We start from the raw sequence: 19,907 nt of genomic DNA, 5'->3' as shown, positions 1-19,907 counted from the left end.
GAAATTGAATTTTGTGAAATTTTTTATGCTATCCAACAGGAGCACTACTACCTGAAAGCATGTTACTGTTTATGAGTCACTTTAAAATCAGATTCATTGTGATATTTTGTTCGAATATAACTGTGAGACCATGCTTTTACGCACTTGTTAAAGATAGGCAAGTTTTATGCACAAAATATGTCCATTATTATGTATGTATGTTTGTGGCTTAAAAATATTCTCAAACATACTGCATCCACCATCTTGGCATTGTTCGTCCTTTGATGTACTAATGACAAAAGAGAAAATATCTTTTTCAGCTATGTTTGTGTACTTCACAAATTCCTGAATTGCTGTTTATTGAAAACTGTAAAATCATGCATACCACACGCTACTCATCTGACTGACTTTCTGCCTACTACAGCTGAAGTCAAAAGTTTACATACACCTTGCAGAATCTGCAAAATGTTAATTATTTTACCAAAATAAAAGGGATCATACAAAATGCATGTTATGTTTGTAAACTTCTGACTTCAGCTTATATAAAAGGAAACTATGCAAATTCTTTGGAAAACACTGTTATAAAAAATGTTATAAATCTTTAATGTGCAAAATGAATGACAGACATAAAGTGTTTTAAAAATGGTTAGAACAGCAGGGGCCGCAAAGAGACACTTCTTACAAAATGTCTTATTTCACTGACATCTGTCAGGTAGCCTAAATATTTTATATTAGGTACTTAAAAAAATTAATTTTCCCCAGTGATGCAGGGATGAAAGACACCATCTGTTTCTGCATGATTAACACCTACAATGGTGTGCTCTGTGTACCTCAACGCACCTCAAAGCTCTTTTGCTGTATCTGTTCACTGCATAATTATGACCAAATCAACCAGCTGCAGGTGAGATATGAGTATAGGAACTCAGAAATGAAGTGTCGCCGTCGAACCACCTCAGTACAGATGTCATGTGCGAATGGAGACACCTGGGAGCCGTAGGCCTCAACTTTGTCTCACACCTTCTTCTTAAAAGTTACTTTAAGCTTGTTAAAGGCACATCTACCTCCAGGTCATGTCAGGAATCAAAACTTTCTCAGGTCTCCACGTGGAACGCACCACTCATTTTATTGGATAAAGCTGCTATAGTCCATACTGGAGGTGCTATGTTGTTGGCACTCTTGAGAGATGGATAAAGGGGTCAATTTCACAAGACCTGTCAACGAAAGGTCACAAATGAGAAATACGAAATTCTGTTTAGCTATTTTTAGGATTTCCTACATTTTGACATTATTCTTCATCATAATGAGAATCACTGAAAGTAATGGAAAAGTCACAGTAAAAGTCTCAGCACATTACAGTAATGAACATTTGGAAAGAAAATGTGACTAATTGCTGTCAAAATTATGTCACAATACCAAAAACTAAATTGTCACAAAAGTAAGACCAATTTATCCATGTTTGAACGCAAGTGTAATTTTGTGTTTACAGTCCCAAATTGGTGGTCTCAGCAAATTATGATTTTCAACAAACTTTCCACCTTTTTATTTAAGTAAGAGCGGGTGTGGCCATTTGTCAATTTAATCTGCCTGGCTTCCAGTCTCATCCACTTGTACAAAACAGTTCGTTTTGGTACTTGATATTGCAAACCGGTGTGTCTTACCATATTATTTAAATTTATAATCTAAATTATGAATACAATGGATCGTAGTGCAAACAGTTTTACCATTTACTGCTTATAAACCGGTAGTCTAACACACTTCATAAAGCTGATTTTGGTTTAAATAAATTACCCAATTTTACCGTTACGGTCTGGCAACAACAGTATAACGCTGAGAGACGTTTTCAAAGCAACTAGCTATACTTACATTTCCTTCAGAAAATGTAAACATCGTTTTGATGTTCAAGTAAACACTACAGCAGTTGCAGATACACCACTGTTGTCAAAGAGGATTTCAAAAGCACTATAAAAGTGGTCCATACGCTTCATACTCCCTACTACAAGTTGTCTCATTAGCTTATACGAGAAACAGGACAACATTTTAACGTTTACTCGCATAAAATCGTCCGTTAAGCTTTGCCAGTTTAAACTACGTTTACCCGCGAACTTTGTGTTCGTCAAAGGTGAAGCGCTCAAAGCCATATAAGGTGAAAAGGGAGGAGTTGAAACCGCGCATAAACTTCATTGGCCCTCATTTCATGTGGAATTTGAATATGCAGAAACAATAATTAAAACTCGCCTCCCTTCAAGCTCCATATAATTGGCAGCATGCAGATATTTTTCAGTATGCAAAATGTTCCAGTTAACGAATTATGTGAGGTGATCAGTTGTGACTGGAGAACGCGCATGGATTGACTGCAGGATTGCGACTGAACTGCGATCGCCCGCGTTCTCTCTTCTCTCTCTCTCACTCTCTCTCTCTCTCTTCAGGTTTAGCTCGATCACAGAGTGAATCGGGCAGCAGATGCCATCACCTGTCGCAAGGCTGCACACTGATGCGAGAAGCTGTCCTGTGGTCAATTCAACAGATACTGCTGCTGATAGATTCAAACTGCACGATGTTTTCCGGTGTTTTTTACATTTATCAACTCTTCTCGTCTCCTCAGAGAGGTATTTCACACCGTCCTGCGTTTTACTGATACATGCTCAGGTAAGCACAGTTTACTGTTCAGGACTGAGGTTTTAAATTATTTTATTTAACAAACCATGTAAGTTATTAAATAATTGTAACGATATTCTTAACTTACCGCAGGACTGTTTTCGGTAATACACTGATTGCAAAATAAGACACTTCAAACCTTTTTTTTCCTTTAGAACCGCTCAGTATATTACTTTTAAAACCTTGCTGTTTTGTTTAAACGCCTAATTCTTAGTCTCACCACAGAGTAATGACATAAAATATGAATTTTAGCTTTTACGCAGTTACGCATCTTCAGTTTACGCAGTTTAAGTGTTATTTCTAAACAAAAATCCTAAGTAATGTCTCTAAAGAATGCAACCAAGCAAGAAGATCCGGCACACAGCGTTCCTCTCACTGTCTTTGACGACTTCAAGCTGATTTCATCAAGATGAGAGCAGATAGTTTGAAAGAAAATGTATTGTAATAATACAGATCAGTCGAGACCTTCAACACATCTTCAGCGTTAGTGCGTTTTTTCTTGTCGTTTGTTCTGCGGGTAAATATTGTGAGCTGAATAGACCAGCAGCAAAGTCTAACCAATTTAAAATAGTCCTACATATTTCAATATAAATTTATATACAGGCCAATATTTTTGTAAAACATTTCTGATTTTCTAGTCAGTTCCTGTATACACGCAAGTTTTTGACAGCTTGACAATAGTTGAGGCATGTCGTCACGGTATTGTCAGCCGTTTTTAGCATTGTTTTGCAGTACAACAATTATGAAATGCAAACCAATGATTGCAACAGCCAAATTTAAAGGGTATATAACGTACACAAATATCAACCCATTATTATGGCAAACAAATATTGTAAACAATAAACTGTATAAATGGATACATTTAAGACATGTGACAAGTTGCCCCAGCTTTGCCTCTTGTTTTGAGAGCACAGTTCAAAACTTTACTTAACACATACTTTAGTTGCCTCTAGTCTAAATGCGTGTCATGGTGTTTTTATTGTGTTGACAATTATATGGTTTGTAGATGCAAATTTACAGAGATGATGTAATAGTATTGAACAAGATGTTTTGCTAGACAATTTGTGTAACTGGACTATTGACTCAAAACAGCTACTGAGATGTGATAACTAGACTATACATGGAAGGGAAAACGGCTCCACATAAAATTTAGTTTTAGGTTGGCTGACATCAGATCGGCTCTCTTAGATTATGGTCTGTGCTGGCAGATGGTTTTGGCTCAAATTTAGAGAAAACAGACTGTGAAAATTGTGTCTGGACTAATGGAGAATAAATCAAAATCCAATCAAAACACCTTAAGGCATTTTCACATGTTGTAATAGTTAACTGTGTTTTGCCTCTGTTAGGCCATTCCTTGAAAATGCTTATTTGGTTAGATATCAGGTATAATGTTTTTCTAAACCATGCTTTTAATTATGCATTAGCATCCTCTGCCACTACGCAATGCTGAGAAGAGACATAAAACATGAGCGAAAGAAATGCATGTATGCGTTGTGTCATTACAGTCTCCTTGTGTGGGTTGCTGTTTTGGCTCTGATCTTTATAGCTGAGGTGTGATCATCTGCACTGATTCAGTCTCTCTGATCTCTTACTGTAAAACAAGCAGACTCAAGCGCATTAAATAAACACAAGCCGTATTCTCTCCCTCTGACAAACATATACACACATAAAGGGAAACTATGTAGCTTTCCTCTGAGCTGTTATGCATTCATTGCTGCTTTATACTCTCTCTCGGTCACTTATCATTTTCCCACCTCTATGCTCGTTTCTAACCCTTTACTATCTTTCTGTCCATTCCAGATCCAGAATGGAGTCATTAAACCAATCCGGGTGGGCAGGGCCAATCCCAGGGGATTATAACTCATCATATGGACTGGGATTTTCAGGAACTCCAGTTGGGAATTACACTGGCAATGTATCAGATCAAAGCATGCCGTTTCAAGCGAACAGCACGATGGTTACCGCGGTCATATCATTCACCGTGTTCATTGTTGGACTCACTGGCAACACTCTGGCTATCTACGTGGTTTTGCGCTACGCTAAGATGAAAACAGTCACAAACATCTACATTTTAAATTTGGCTGTGGCTGATGAGCTGTATATTTTGGGCCTCCCCTTCCTTACGACACAAAATGTACTTTCCTACTGGCCGTTCGGCTCGTTCCTGTGTCGTGTAGTCATGACGGCAGACTCACTAAATCAATTCACAAGCATCTTCTGTTTGACAGTGATGAGTATTGATCGCTATTTAGCTGTAGTGCATCCTATCCGCTCCACTAGGTGGCGCCGACCACGAGTAGCTAAAGCGGTTAGCGCAGCGGTGTGGGCATTTTCGTTCATCGTTGTCCTTCCCGTGGTGATATTCTCCGACGTCCAGGACATGTTTAACTCATGCAACATGAGTTGGCCGGAGCCGCGAGACGTTTGGTCAACGGCGTTCATACTTTACACCGCAACACTCGGATTCTTCGGCCCTCTGCTGGTCATCTGCATGTGTTACCTGCTCATCGTAGTCAAGGTGAAGTCGTCCGGAGCCCGGGCGGGATTTACAAAGCGCAGACGCTCCGAGCGGAAGGTGACCCGCATGGTGGTGGTGATCGTGGTGGTGTTCGTCCTCTGCTGGCTGCCGTTCTACATCATCAACATCGTAAACCTGGTGTTCATACTCCCGGAGAACAGCGTGATGGCAGGGGTGTATTTTTTCGCCGTCATCCTGTCGTACGCCAACAGCTGCGCTAATCCGCTGCTCTACGGGTTCCTGTCTGACAACTTCAAGCAGAGTTTCCGGAAGGTGCTGTGTGTGCGCAAGGCAAATGGTGTGGAAGATGGCGATCCCAGTGTGCCGCGGACGGAAAAAACAACGACCCACGACTCGGTCCTGATGCCTCGGAACAACGACTTTAATGGACATGTACAGGGCAGCCAGGTACAGTCACTCTAATAGCACATATAACATATTTTACATGTGTTGAATGTTTGGGGCTGTCAATTGATTAAAAAGATTCATCGTGATTAATCGCACCCATTTTGTGCGATTAATCGCACATTTAACGCAAAATTAGACATACCATTTATTAATCATCAACTCACACAAACTAGGAGCCAGATTTACTAACAGCTTGCACCAACGCAAACCATCTTGCTGTTAAAAATGTCAGGATTTACTAAAGATGCGCAGTGAAGAATTTGCACTGAAAAGGCATGGACAGTTATTTTTGCGCCTGAGAGTATTAAAGTTAATCACGCAATGCCATTTACTAACGTTTGCGCTTGTAAAATTATTTAACGCCCAAAAAAAGCATGTCTTAAAGCAGGTGGTAATTTGCGCTACTCTTGGTAGATTGCACTGGTCCTTATGGAAATGAGATGTTGCATCTGTGTTCTTTAATGTACACCTCGTCAGCATCTGGAAGACATATTTTTTAGTGTTTGCTCATCTGCAATACGTCTATAGGGTGTTTCCTATCAGATGTCAAATAGACGTCTATTAGATGTCTTTAAAATGTTGATGATTTAAAAAAGTATACAGACGTCTGTAATACCAATCACTGCTCGTCATTAATTCACCCACAGAATTTTCGCCTTCCATCAGCGCTTTATAAAATTAAGCTCTAATGCTAATTTTCCCTGTTTGGTAAATCTGGCCATAGAACTAAATAGAAAACATTTTATGTGTTTTGGTTGTTCATTTACACGACAACAGGTTTTTTTTACAGTGAAAATGTAAACTTTTGAATACAGGTTTCTACACATTTTTTTTTTTTGTGTAAACTATAAAAATGTTAATTTGTGAAAATGGTGATGTCATGCACATGCTTATTACATGTTCAGTCTATAGGTATGCATGAGTACTTGACAAGCAAAACATAGTTTGTATTCACTGCTCTGTGGAAGAATACATGTGTAGACGCGTAGTGTTTATTTACAAATTGACCGTCAACTACTACAAAAAGTTGTTTTGTGGTTCATTTTGACACAGTTGATGGTCGTACGTGAAACATTTAAAAAATTTGAAGGAAAAACTTTTCCTTTTTTAATACATTGTTGTCGTGTAAACATACCCTTAAGCCTGGTTCAGACTACACGATTGTAGCGTAATTTTGGCACGATTTACTTGACATACAGTAGGGTGTTGTGGGAATTCGTAAGTGACATTGCCCGTCAGGATTCAAGAGTCAATCGTTTCATCTCGTGTACCTTTGTACATGTTCACAAACACACCGAAATTAAAGACAGACAATGGTATCGGTCCTGCTAGGAGGAATTTTCCAATGGAGGAAATGTGCGTAGAGCTATGGCAACAATTCTACTGCAATTTATGATGTTTACTCGAGAGCATACTGCAACAGAGTGAAAAAAGGACAAAAAAAACCCTACTTTACCACAGTACTTTTTGACAGTCTATACTGTCTTTTTCATGCAATCCAGATTTATGTCTACTGTCCCTTTTTTTGGGCTTTTCTAAAGACAAGACAAAGCATAACACACTGTTTGGTAGCCATTGTTTGTTAACACTCATGGCACCTTCTGTCTAGTTCTGCCAAAGACAGCCAAAGACATTAAAGATAGGAAGCAATGAATGGCCAAGTCAAAACGTGTAGTCTGTTTCTTGTTAACAACACAGCGAGATTTTAGGAGTCAAAATCGCTCAATCTGACACTTGCAAGTGACAAAAAATTGTGTAGCCTGAACCACCCATTAGACATTCATTCTGTTGTTTTCATTGTCTGATGTGTTAAATGTTTTAGATTTAAGATTGCAAAGGGGCGGAACATTTCTTGAAACTTTTTAGAATTTTTGGAAACTTTCAGTGGTTTTTTGGAACTTTTGGAATGTTTCTGGAATTTTCCACCTCTTTGCAACCCTATTTAGATCGTAAAATTTCGAAAACATTTTACAATAAGACTCCATTTCCTACATGAGCTAGCTATGAAAAACTTTTAAAGCATTTATTAGTATTAGTTAATTGTTAATTTCAACATTAATTATTAAAATCAAAAATTGTATCCATTAATACTATACAATGTCTATGCTAACACGAACTAACAATAAACAGTGGTATTTTTTATCAGCTAATGTTAACAAAGATTACTGTAACAAATGTATTGCTCATTGTTAGTTAATGCATTAAGTAATGCTAACTAATGGGACCTTATTGTAAAGTGTTACCAAAAGTTAGTTGTTTTAGGCATAGTTAACCCAAATCCTGTAAGCATTTATGCATGCTCTTTTTTAACAATGAATGTATACGAACAAAAAGCACAACCATAAAAGGATTCAGAAGACTTATAGAAGTCATATGATCTACTTGATAGCATGCATAAGTCTTAACATTTTAAATATTATGACGTTTCGTGAAGGATTTAGATCAACATGAAGCTGGTTAATGACAACAGAATTGTTACTCTTTGGTTAACTATTCCTTTAAACTGTTTTCTAGATGAAGAAAAACAGAGGGTACAGTTAGGGGCAGTTGGTTTTTAGCCCTTTGCTGGTGTGAATCATGAATTCTCTGTAGATTTCAAACATGCTGAGAATTTTACATTCGATACAGCTGCCAACATGTTGCTCCTTCCTCCCTCCCCGAAGAGACAATCTCAGTGAAATTGATTTAGTGAGCAGCAAATGGAGCAAGAGAGAGGATAGAGAGAGAGAGAAAGAGAGAGAGAGAGAGAGAGAGAGAGAGAGATTGTGTGTGTGTGTGTGTGTGTGTGTGTGTGTGTGTGTCTTCCTGTCCATCAGTCCTAACCCCCTTAGTGCCCTTAGGGACAACACTACTCATATGTTCCCAATAAACATTCCCAATGTCCATGTATATTAGCATCTGTGTGTGTTTGTGAGTAAAAGAAGAAAGAAAGTACGGCAGTACGCAACATCAGTGATTCATTTTATATCACAGTAATTTTATAAATCACAACAATACAAGAGTTTTTGTCATTACATACAGTCATTGTGATGCCATTCTAATTTGTAAAATAACAAGTAAATTATTTACTAAACAACCATGTGAAAAATATTACCATATACACTACCAGTCAAAAGTTTTTGAACAGTACGATTTTTAATGTTTTTAAAGAAGTCTCTGCTGCTCACCAAACTGCATTTATTTGAAGTACAGCAAAAACAATAACATTCTGAAACATTTTTACTATGTAAAATAACCGTTTTCTATTTGAATATATTTTAAAATGTAATTTATTCCTGTGATTTCAAGGCTGAATTTTTAGCATCATTGCTCCAGTTACACAATCCTTTAGAAATCATTCTAATATTCTGATTTCAGAAGAAAAGCATTTATCTGAAATAGAAACCTTTTGTAACATTGTAAATGTCTTTATTATCACTTTTGATCAATTTAAAGCATCCTTGCTGAATAAGAGTATTAATTATAGTGCATAATGTTACAAAAGCTATTTATTTCAGATAAATGCTGATCTTTGAATATGTCTATTCATCAAAGAATCCTGTAAAAATTTTACTCAACTATTTTAAATGTAGATAATTATAAACATTTTTGAACAGCAAATCAGCATATTAGAATGATTTCTGAAAAATCATGTGACACTGAAGTAATGGTGCTAAAAATCTAGCTTTGATCACAGGAATAAATTACATTTTAAAATATATTCAAATAGAAAGCAGTTACTTAAAATAGTAAAAATATTTCAGAATATTACTGCTTTTGCAGTAGATTTTTTATCAAAGAAAATCAGGCTTGGTGAGCAGAAGAGACTTTTTTAAAAAAAAACATTAAAAAACTTTTGACTGGTAGTGTAGTTATTTATCATTAACTATATTTTTAGATATTAAAATTCATTTAATTTGAAAATTTGGAACGAATAGATAATTCTTCAAAAAATGTTTAAAATATATACATCTAAGTTAATAAATTTGAAAAAACTCAAAACCGTAAAACTTTGTGATTGGATGAACCCCACTTCAAATGGTTGAAACAGTTGAAATAGGTAATGATACACACACATTTTCACCATCTATATTTTATCATATTTCTCAGCCCGAGAATAAGACATGATGAATAATTGACAATAAATAGTCTATGTACAATACACAAAGTATTTTTTTTATTTAGATATGTTAAAAAATTATATTTATGTCTTTAATTTGTAATTGGAAACACATTTGAAGTTGTACACACACCCGTTTTTACCAGCTATATTTTATCATATTGCTCAGCCCCAGTAGAAGCGATGATGAAATGTTAGTATTTCACTGTGTTATGGTTCATCTTGTCCAAGTGGACCATAAGGGAGAACAAATATGTGTATGTGTGTAGAAATGTGAGTGTATTACAAAAGTGTCCTTCTGGGAGTGAGATCAGACGATCCCATAGTTCATTCAGCGGGGAAATCAGAGCTATACGGCTTTGGAGCCTGAATCAGATCTGTATGACTGAAGAATTCCTTGCCTTTGATGGACATCACAGCATCTAACGTAGGATCAATGTGAAAAAGCCAGTCCCTTTAAGTCATTACTGCATCCACAGAGCTGATATCAGCTCTAATGTCTTTCTGTGGCAGACTGGCTTTCCCTGCTTTGGCTGATACTCAGTCTGATTGCTGGCGACACTAGACACACATTCACTCTCACTCTTTTAGCCCTTTTTCATCGGCAGTGTAGCGCTGCTGGAGCCTGAGGCCAATTTGGCCCCATTCTGCATGTTTACAAAGCAAAAAAATGGCCTGCCAATGGCTCTTTAAACCTGCTGGTCTTGAACTGAGAACCAATCATTGCCACTTGAAGTTTTCAGAACAACAAATCACTTTGGCACAAAACAAAAAGTAGACCGCTCCCATTATGAAAAACAAAGCTGTATGCACTGGAAGCATTACAGCCGATGGACAAATTGTTGGCTATTTTTGTAACACTACACAGCTACACTAGCCACTTTGTTTTTCATGTCTGCTTGGAATAAAATTGTTTTATTTAAACACATCTATAAATGTAATATATTATATTTAATATTTGTGACCACAAAACCAGTCATAAGTAGCATGGGTATATCTGTAGCAATAGCCAATAATACATTGTATGGGTCAAAATTATTGGTTTTTCTTTTATGCCAAAAATCATTAGGATATTGAATCATGTCCCATGAAGATATTTTGTAAATTTCCTACTGTAAATATATCAAAACTTAATTTTTAATTAGTAATATGCATTGCTAAGAACTTAATTTGGACAACTCTGAAGGCGATTTTCTCAGTGTTTTGATTTTTTTTTGCACCTTCAGATGCAAGATTTTCAAATCAGTCCTATCCTAACAAACCATACATCAATGGAAAGCTTATTTATTCAGCTTTCAGATTATGTATAAATCTCAATTTAAAAAAATTTACCCTTATGACTGGTTTTGTGGTCCAGGGTCCCATTTTATTTAAATAAATTAATTTAGTTAAATATACCTATACATTTAATTAAAATAAAATTTAATTGAATTTATAATTAAATTAATACATTAATTAATAAAATATGCTAATATACAAATAATATAAATAATAACAGTGCCATTCAAAAGTTCTGTTCAGTACAATTTATAATGTTTTTTATAGACAGTTTTTTTTAACAATATGTGACCCTGGACCACAAAACCAGTCTTAAGTCACTGGGGCATATTTGTAGCAATAGCCAAAAATACATTGTGTGGGTCAAAATTATTGATTTTTATTTTATGCCAATATCATTAGGATATTAAGTAAAGACCATGTTCCATGAAGATATTTTGTAAATTTCCTACTGTAAATATATAAAAATGTAATTTTTGATTAGTAACATGCATTGTTAAGAACTTAATTTGGACAACTTTAAAGGCGATTTTTTCAATATTTAGATTTTTTTGCACCCTTCGATTCCATTTATTCAAATAGTTGTATCTCGGCCGAAGTTTGTCCTATTCTAACAAACCATTCATCAATGGAAAGCTTATTTATTCAGCTTTCAGATGTGGAAAATTGACCCTTATGACTTGGTTTTGTGGTCCAGGGTCACAAATATTCAATTATACGGCAACAATATAAGTCTTTGCTATCACTGTTTATCAATTTAACACATCCTTGGTGAATAAAAGTATTAATTTCTTTAATATTAAAAAAGAAAAGAATATAAATGTACTAAGCACAAACTTTTAAATGGTAGTTTATAGTGTTACAAAAGATTCTATTTTAAATAAATGCGGTTCATTTTAACTTTTTATTCATCAAAGAATGTTGAAAAAATATTAAAAAAATATTAAGCAGCAAAACTGTTTCCAGCATTGATAATAATGATGATCATTTGACACTAAAGACTGGAATAACGATGCTGAAAATTCAGCTTTGCATCACAGGAATAAATTCTATTTTAAAGTATATTAAAATAGAAAACCACTATTTTAAATCGCAATAATATTTAATAATAATATTACTGTTATTTCTGTATTTTTAATCAAATAAGTGCAGCCTTGATGAGAGGAAAAGACTTATTTAAAAACATTTTAAGCATTTTGCCGATCCCAAAGTTTTGAATGACAGTGTATAACATACAAAAATATTACATAATTTCTAATTTAAATATATCCTGTTTGAAAATGAATTCCATTTGTTATATTTTTTATATTTTCTCTCTGAAGAAAGTCCAGGCCAGTTCTAATTGAGGTCCACAGATCCCACAGCCGAACACCATCTCCGGTGTCATTCCAGTGAAAAAGGGTTATTTTTCTCTATCTCTCTCTCTCTCTCTCGCTCTCTGAGTTTTGAGGAGTACCAGCAGGGAATCTCAGAGGCTGAATTAGAACCACATTGTGCACCAGAAAGAACATGTTATTCTACAGAATGTGAAACAGGAAGAAGGAAAAAAGACATAAAAATGGCTGAGAATGTTGGGGAGAAGGATGGGCAGAATGTTGTGCTTGTTAGTCTTCTATTTTTATACGTGCAATTTAAAGGGATAGTTCACTTAAAAGTGTCATTCTGTCATTATGTTACTCACCACAATGCTCCATTATCTTAGAACACAAATGCTAAAAAGAAGTTTTGTGTTTGAAATACCTAACGGATTTTCATTATTGCGTCATGAATTCCTGATTTTCTAAAGTGCAAAACAACATCATGGACACACACACAACAGTGCAGCGGTGCCACTGTCTGTCCTGTTCTGTGTTTCTGCAGGATCTGCAGTTACAGTCTTGCATGAGCACATCTGAGAAGCCTCAGCCTGCAAGACCCCAGATCATTGGCCAGTCCACACTCTAAACGCTGTTTCTCTCTCTGTCTGTCGTTTTCATCTTTATTTCGTCTCCTTTCCTGTGCTCTCTTGTCTTATCGTCTCTCCGTTCATCCCTTCGATTTGTCCGTCTGTCTGTCTGTTCGCCTGTCTCTGCTTCTGGCTTTTTGTGGAAGGTGTGGCCTGAGCCTCAAGCCACGCCCCTGAATGTGCCGGTGACTCCGCCTTCCCGCGCAGCAGAGCTAAGCCTCCACCCGGTGCCCGTTGTCGCCACGCCCAGCTCCAGCCGTGACCTGTGACCCCGGCGGGTCATGAGAGGCCATCCGAACAATGCCAGGATACTTTGTTTTGGGTGGAGGGTGCACAGTGTGTGCTGGGAACACCGGGGTCTTCATGCTCATGGAAACCTGGAAATATCAGGAATTTTAAAACGGCCTGGAAAATTCTGTTTTGAATTTAAAAGCTTTAAAATATTTAATCAGCTAAGAATTACTATTTGCAAATTTGTTTAGAAGCATGAGTCTGAGACCATTAATGAAAATCATGAAATAATGAAAATTGTATTTTTGGACTCTTGGACGCTTTAATGAATTAAATGCAAAGCCTGACTTTTTCCAGCATGACCTAAAAAGGAATAGTGCAGAGTCTGAAATATTCCCTGTTTTATTTCATTTCACATTTATTTGTTTTTAAAATTTTCAAAATCCAAACACCTTCTGTTGGTTTAAATTACATCCAAGAATTGAAATTGGTCTCAGACTTTCAGGCCCAGCTTTTAAACAGTTTTAAGAAAGGATGAAAAAGTAACAGAAGAGGGATTTAGAAGAGAGACGGGACTTCAGATGCAAGTGAAGGGGATTTCGAGATGATGAATGTTGGTATATTGCTTTTCACACACACACACACACACACACACACACACACACACACACACACATCTAAAACAGAAACATTCGGTCAATTTTTCTGCATTAAACACAAAATAACCTTTTCTCTTTCTCCTCTACGATCAAGTGATGGATGTGAAGTGAACAAAAAACAAACACACACACACACAGAAAATGTATTATATGTACCTGCTACAGCTGATTACGAAAAAACTTGGTGTGTCCCAGTGTCCTTCAAAAACAAAGACTAATATGCTGTGTTCTTTTCAACTTTAACAGTCTAAATTTGGAAAAGTGCAATCGAACTCCAAGAAGTTTGATAAAATCGAGGGTTTTCACGACACGTCATCAGTTGGCCATATTGGTGGAACTGAATGTAAACAATGTCACTGAACCGATTGAAACTAGCATATTTTGCTGATTATTGCTGCTAAAAAAAGGTCAGTGTCATGATTTGTCATGATTTTGGGCTGTGTCAGACCAGGAAAAAACATTTTGGAGTACTATAGACTGGCAAAAGTTATAACAAATCAAAGAAAAGAGGTGTTTGTTCTTATCATTTCTGGTCAGGCAGGAGAAATATTAGGCTAATATCTAATTAATACTGCTTGTATTTAAAATATTGCACCCTTTCCTGCATACTAAGTCCTTCTCTGTATGATTTAGCGGCTTCCACACATTTTTTCCATGGTTTAGACAGCAGAAATTAGCAGTACATTAACTGTGCAATCCATTGTGTTCTTTACATGTGTATCTCCAATATGGCCATGCATCCGGGTAACTGACCAAACCGTAATGTAAGTGCAAACCATCTATATTGGAAACTCATTCTAGTATTATTAACTTTACAATTGGTATCCAGTTATCATTAATATTCCCTTTTAAAAAAATGTTATTACCATGGCAAAATTGTTGAAGTGCTAAATTAACTTAATTAAAAGGAAATAAAATTAAACCTAATAACTTAATTGTATAGACATATTGGGCCTCATTCATGAAACGTGTAAATATATGAGTCATTTGCTGGTAAAACAGACCTTCCCCAAAAGTCTCCTCTCGATTCAGAAACGTGTATGAATTCCAATCTTTCGTAAATATGATGCAAATGCACGTTCATTCATAATTAGCATAATCCCCACCTATAAATTAGAACTACTTTAACTACATGTCCTGTGGAATCTACTCCCTGCTGAAAAAAAAAAAAAAAAAAGCTAAAACCAGCTGGTTTAAGATGGAAGTAGCTGGTTTTAGCTGGTCTCCCAGCATGGCTAGGCTGGTCAAGCTGGTTTTAGCTGGTTGTTCAAACTGGTCTCCCAGCCTGACCAGCTAAGACCAGGCTGGATGACCAAAACCACCCTAAGCTGGTTGGCTGATTTTTGCAGGGTTTTTTTTAGACTTCTAAGGTTTGACTAATAGGCCATATGCCTAACAATAAATATTCAGTTAACGTGTGTCCAACAAAACGTTTTTAGCCAGCTGAAAAAAATGCCAGGTGCTCTTCTGAAAACGGCCAGCTGGTGGCGCTTGAGAACGTTTTGTTTGCACAGCTTTTTTTTTTTAATTGAGAGGCTTTGGTTGCTATGATTCACGAAAGTAATGTATTACTGGTATCTCATTTTGAAAAATATTACTGAATATAAAAATTAACCTATTCATTGTTGTTCAGTCGTTGTACAAGAGGGATGATTAGTCATGTAGTATTTGTCCCGCCTCTGCTCTATTGATTGGACAGCTGGGTAAAAAGTGACAGTGATGAGCACTGCGTTTTACCCAAAGTTGTACAGTTACAAAAAAAAAAAAACTTGTGAAATTTTATGGTAATACATAAAAATTCAGTGTCATCAGTTTGCCAAAAAGAACACAGAGCGTTTCACGCACCATTTACACGTGGTAGGGATTAGGTGTACATTTCTTTTGTACCAACTAAAAATACAAATAATTTCATGAATTTACGTCAGAGCGGCTTTATGAACAATTTACACTCTGCTTGTGTTTCATGAGTGAGGTCCATTATACATAAAATAAGGACAAAAAAAAAAACAAACAAAATTACTAAAACTTTAAAGGAACAAGCCACTATTTTTTAAAAATAGACTAATTTTCCAACTCCCCTAGAATTAAACAGTTGAATTTTACTATTTTCGAATCCATTCAGCCGATCTCCGGGTCTGGTGGTAGCACTTTTAGCATAGCTTAGCATAGATCATTGAATCTGATTAGACCCCTAGCATCTCCCTCCAAAATAGTCTCCTGAAAATAGTCTCCCTGTGTTCCTTCATTATTACGCCAGCATGAGAGTATAGTTCCTAGCCATATTGGTGTAGAAAATCACAACTTTTCATTTTCCATCGGTCTTCGTACACGATGTAACTACAGAAGAGTCAAGTTACAAATAGGAAACATATCGAAACTTATTGGTCATTTTTGAGTGAGATGCTAACGGTCTAATCAGATTCAATGATCTATGCTAAGCTATGCTAAAAGTGCATGGATTCGAATGGATTCGAAAACGGTAAAACTCAACTGTTTAACTCTAGGGGAGTTGAAAAATGAGTCTATTTTCAAAAATAGTGGCATGTTCCTTTAAACTAAAATTAAAATCCAATTCGAAATTTTACCAAAAAACTATAATAGTATATCAGTAATATTAAATGTTTATGGTTTAATATCTACAGAGAGATATGGTAAATTATTCTCTCTGTTGAACTCTTGATAATCATACACCTAGCACTGCAGAACATTTTTTTTTTTTTTTTTTTTTTTTTTTACACAATCTGGTTGCAGCATGTAGGTCGAGTTTAATTGACAGCTGAACATCTGCAAGGCAAACATGTTGTTTTTTAAAAATATCTTATTCCGTGGGTCAGCAGCTCAACACCATTATGGTTGAACTTATCGAGTGATTAGATGGAAAGCAGCCGTTGACCCTCGACACACTGAGAGCGCCTCATCTCTGGGCAGAAACTTCCCTTTTCCCATCTGGGGACTTGCAATGACAGGTAGAATGAGATGTGAAAGATTGCTTCTGGACGTCAGGATCCTGGCCGATGATGGAACTTTTCAGCGTTCACATGTCCGAGGGGCTGGGAATCTGTGTAAACTGGGATTTTAAAGTACTTTAGGGTGTGGTGTTCAATGGTTGTGGAGTATAAGGGTCAAGATAGCGTTTCCTGATCCGTATTGACGTATTTAAACGGTCCTCTGCTCTCTGCCAAATGTAGCAAAGTGCCTTTTCTTGTCCCAGATCAAACTATCAGACATTTGAAAATGCGAGGCCTTGGTGGAGGCCTTAGAGACAGAACCTGTTGTTTGCTTTCTTTGTTGTTTAGCTGCTTTTCCGTGTCGTTTACTGGTGGGGGTTATTTCCGTTTATTTGCGTCATTGTTAAATGTTTATAAGTATTCAAATGGTTTATATCTAAGACCACTTTTTGACATAATGTCAATATTTAATGATATTGTAAAGTTACTGCCAGTGTAATGGAAACCATGTCAACAAACATTGTATTTCTTAAGTCATTTCTATTGACGTTTGATGTACAAATGGTCTTATTTGCAGAAAACACAAAAAAGATAAAAATGGTCTGGGATGGCCTTTACATCCCTCCTTCTAGAAACGGCTTTGACGCCTCAGTTACAAAGATCTTCCTTTTGTGACAGCGGCCATGTTTGTGTGTTTTGCGTGTCGGCACGTGTATTCAGCTGTTCATAAAAGCTATCAAGAATGTGCATTGCTTTGTTAATGCTAAATGTGCCTCTGATATAAACTTTGATGACACTCATAATTCAGCAGGCATATTTTAGGCCTGTTCATGTCAGCCAGCAAGCTTTACGATCAATACTTCAGCTTCTTTTATTAAACCCAAACACTTGTCTGATTCTAGACTTGTTTTAGGCACGTGTCGACGCCTTCAAACTGTGAATGACGCATTAACGAATCACTCTGTGCTAAAGAGATGCTGAGCAAATGTCATGTTCTGCAATGTTGGCATTAATATGTCTTTTTATCGATTACTCATTTTTTATTATTCATTTGTTTCTGGGGTCCATATAAGGAAACAGTGACATTTGTGTAAGAAAATGTTTAGAAAAAAGTTTTAATTGCAGAAACATTGTATAATATATATCTATATAACTATATATATATAACTTTTTTTCTGAAAAGACTTAAATGTTAAAACTCAATATCAGAAATCTATATTGATGGCATATTGCTGACATTAGGAGTGTGCTTAAACAGCACACATAGCTGATGCCATTATTACTTATGAAATCAATCACCAGACCTCATTGAGTGAGAATCAAATATTTAAGTTGTACATATACTATGTTTTTGTCTAAATAAAACAGTGTATTCATTAGTCATCTGCTCTGGGTTTTCTTTCATTCTCTTCATGTCAGTGGTTTTAACCCTCTGAAATTTGAGTTGTATATTCATCTGCTGCATGCATGTGAAGGTATCGCTGCAGATTATGTTTTGTCAGGCAATGTTTCTGATACTCATGTAGCCTATTTTATCAAAACAGACCAGACCAGATTTGAATGGCACTCCACTGAAGGAGGTCTGTAATATCTGGATCGAGTTAGTTTGTCAGCATTTTACATTCATCTCAGTGACAATTGTTTGGCTTGCGCAAGACCACCTCGAAGCACACAATTTAAAATCTTCCATATTGCCCAAGTTGACATAACCTTCTGAGAGTCATGTGACTAGTCAATACACAGTTCAAAACAATATACAATCCTAAACCTTCATGTGTGATAGTGCACACACATCTGTTGCAAGACCAAACAAAATGTGAATCATATGATCAGTCTTTGAATTTATGTTGATTATTACTGGGTCTTTAACTCTTGATGAAGAGTGTGGTTCTCACTGATTTTAATTATTAGCTGGTAAGACCATAAACATATTCAATAAATGATTAGAATTTGAATCAATTCAAAGGTCAGTGCAAAATTAATTCAGGGCCTATATATCCTTGCAGTTTACAATGATGAACAAATTAAAATGTAAAACTGTAATTTTGTGTTTTACAGTCTCAGCCAACTCACGGTCTCAAGGTATGTATTCATTAAAGTTCAGTGTCACCATTTCTATAGGAATTTCACAAAACGTTTGTCTTGCATCTTGATTTTATTTAATAAATTTAAGGTTAGATGCCATTCACACTTAAAAAAGGTAGATATATGAAGAGTTCAATTGCAAAAGCCTCTGAAAGTGGCTTGGTCAAAAGTAAGATAACGATACTGAGTGAATGCTCTCCACACAGTATATGTTCTTCACTTTAAATGCACTAAATCCCAGCTTCAACCCATTCATAAGTACCACTACTTACATAGAAACCTATGCATAGTAGCCAGAAAAAAATGCTAATTTTAAAGAAAAACGTCAGACGTACTTACGAGGCTTTTGCATCTAAACTCTTCTTATAATGGTGGTACATGCTTTATAGCAGACAACAAGCATAACGTTTCCACTTAGTGCAAATAGTGTTGAAAATTACAGTGTGAATTTAAGTAAAATGCTAATTTCTACACTACATGTGAAATAGCTGAGCAATAGTGGGCGGAATTATTGAAAAACGTCTCTACAACGTTGCTGACGTTTTGCTCTCCGTGTAAATAGCCACTTCATATAAATATGAAGCAAAGGATGGGATGAAGTCGGCGCCGATAGCCTTGTGGTTAGTGTGGTGACATATACAATGCAACTGTGCTCATGGCAACCTGAGTTTGATTCCTGTCTTGAGGTCCTTTGCTGGCCCAGCTCCTCTCTCTACCTAATACTTTCCTGACGTCTCTCCACTGTCCTATATGAAAAATAAAAGTAACAATATATATATATATATATATGAATGTATTGTAATGCAAATAATAATAATAGCATGTAGTTCTAATGTTTATGTGTGAATCTAGTAAATCACGGTTGCTTTTTGTTGCATCAAGCCAAATTTAGTCATACTACCAGAGGGAAACATCACAGCATAATGGGGTAATTAAACCAGTACATTGTTTTAAATAAAAACTGTCTCCCAGTGTTATTTGTGTTATTGGTTGAGTCCTTGTGTTTAAACTGCTTTTGGTTCAGATCAAGTCTCATCCTCAGACTTCAGTTTCCCATCTTTTCTTAATCTGCCTCCATTTGCTCCTCTGTTCCACCTCAATC

At 36.2% G+C, this 19,907-nt stretch overlaps 1 protein-coding gene across 3 annotated transcripts; it reads left to right on the top strand.

The window, feature by feature from the left end:
* Positions 1 to 2,271: 2,271 nt before the first annotated feature.
* Positions 2,272 to 18,099, top strand: LOC127167866 (somatostatin receptor type 5). 3 transcript variants are annotated; one of them, XM_051114207.1, is made up of 3 exons: positions 2,272 to 2,585; positions 4,435 to 5,560; positions 12,798 to 18,099. In XM_051114207.1, exons 1-3 carry the CDS (start codon positions 2,440 to 2,442, stop codon positions 12,879 to 12,881), a joined length of 1,356 nt encoding a protein of 451 aa, XP_050970164.1. In that variant the 5' UTR covers positions 2,272 to 2,439; the 3' UTR covers positions 12,882 to 18,099. The 3 variants fall into 3 exon arrangements, with proteins under 3 accessions (XP_050970164.1, XP_050970174.1, XP_050970181.1); XM_051114217.1 differs by lacking the exon at positions 12,798 to 18,099 and adding an exon at positions 12,260 to 12,776; XM_051114224.1 differs by having other exon boundaries at positions 2,445 to 2,625.
* Positions 18,100 to 19,907: the final 1,808 nt, after the last annotated feature.

The sequence above is a fragment of the Labeo rohita genome, chromosome 1, assembly GCF_022985175.1.
Source record: "Labeo rohita strain BAU-BD-2019 chromosome 1, IGBB_LRoh.1.0, whole genome shotgun sequence".
Lineage (NCBI taxonomy): Eukaryota > Metazoa > Chordata > Actinopteri > Cypriniformes > Cyprinidae > Labeo > Labeo rohita.
The sequence above is the reverse complement of the archived record's forward strand: the minus strand, read 5'-3'. Positions and strand labels throughout refer to the sequence as shown.

Excerpts from the sequence above, each read along its gene's own strand:
- LOC127167866 (XM_051114207.1), top strand. The coding sequence starts at position 2,440 with ATGCCATCACCTGTCGCAAGGCTGCACACTGATGCGAGAAGCTGTCCT. Across the intron at positions 2,586-4,434 it reads CTTCTCGTCTCCTCAGAGAG|ATCCAGAATGGAGTCATTAA; the intron begins GTATTTCACACC and ends TGTCCATTCCAG. Across the intron at positions 5,561-12,797 it reads GACATGTACAGGGCAGCCAG|GATCTGCAGTTACAGTCTTG; the intron begins GTACAGTCACTC and ends GTGTTTCTGCAG.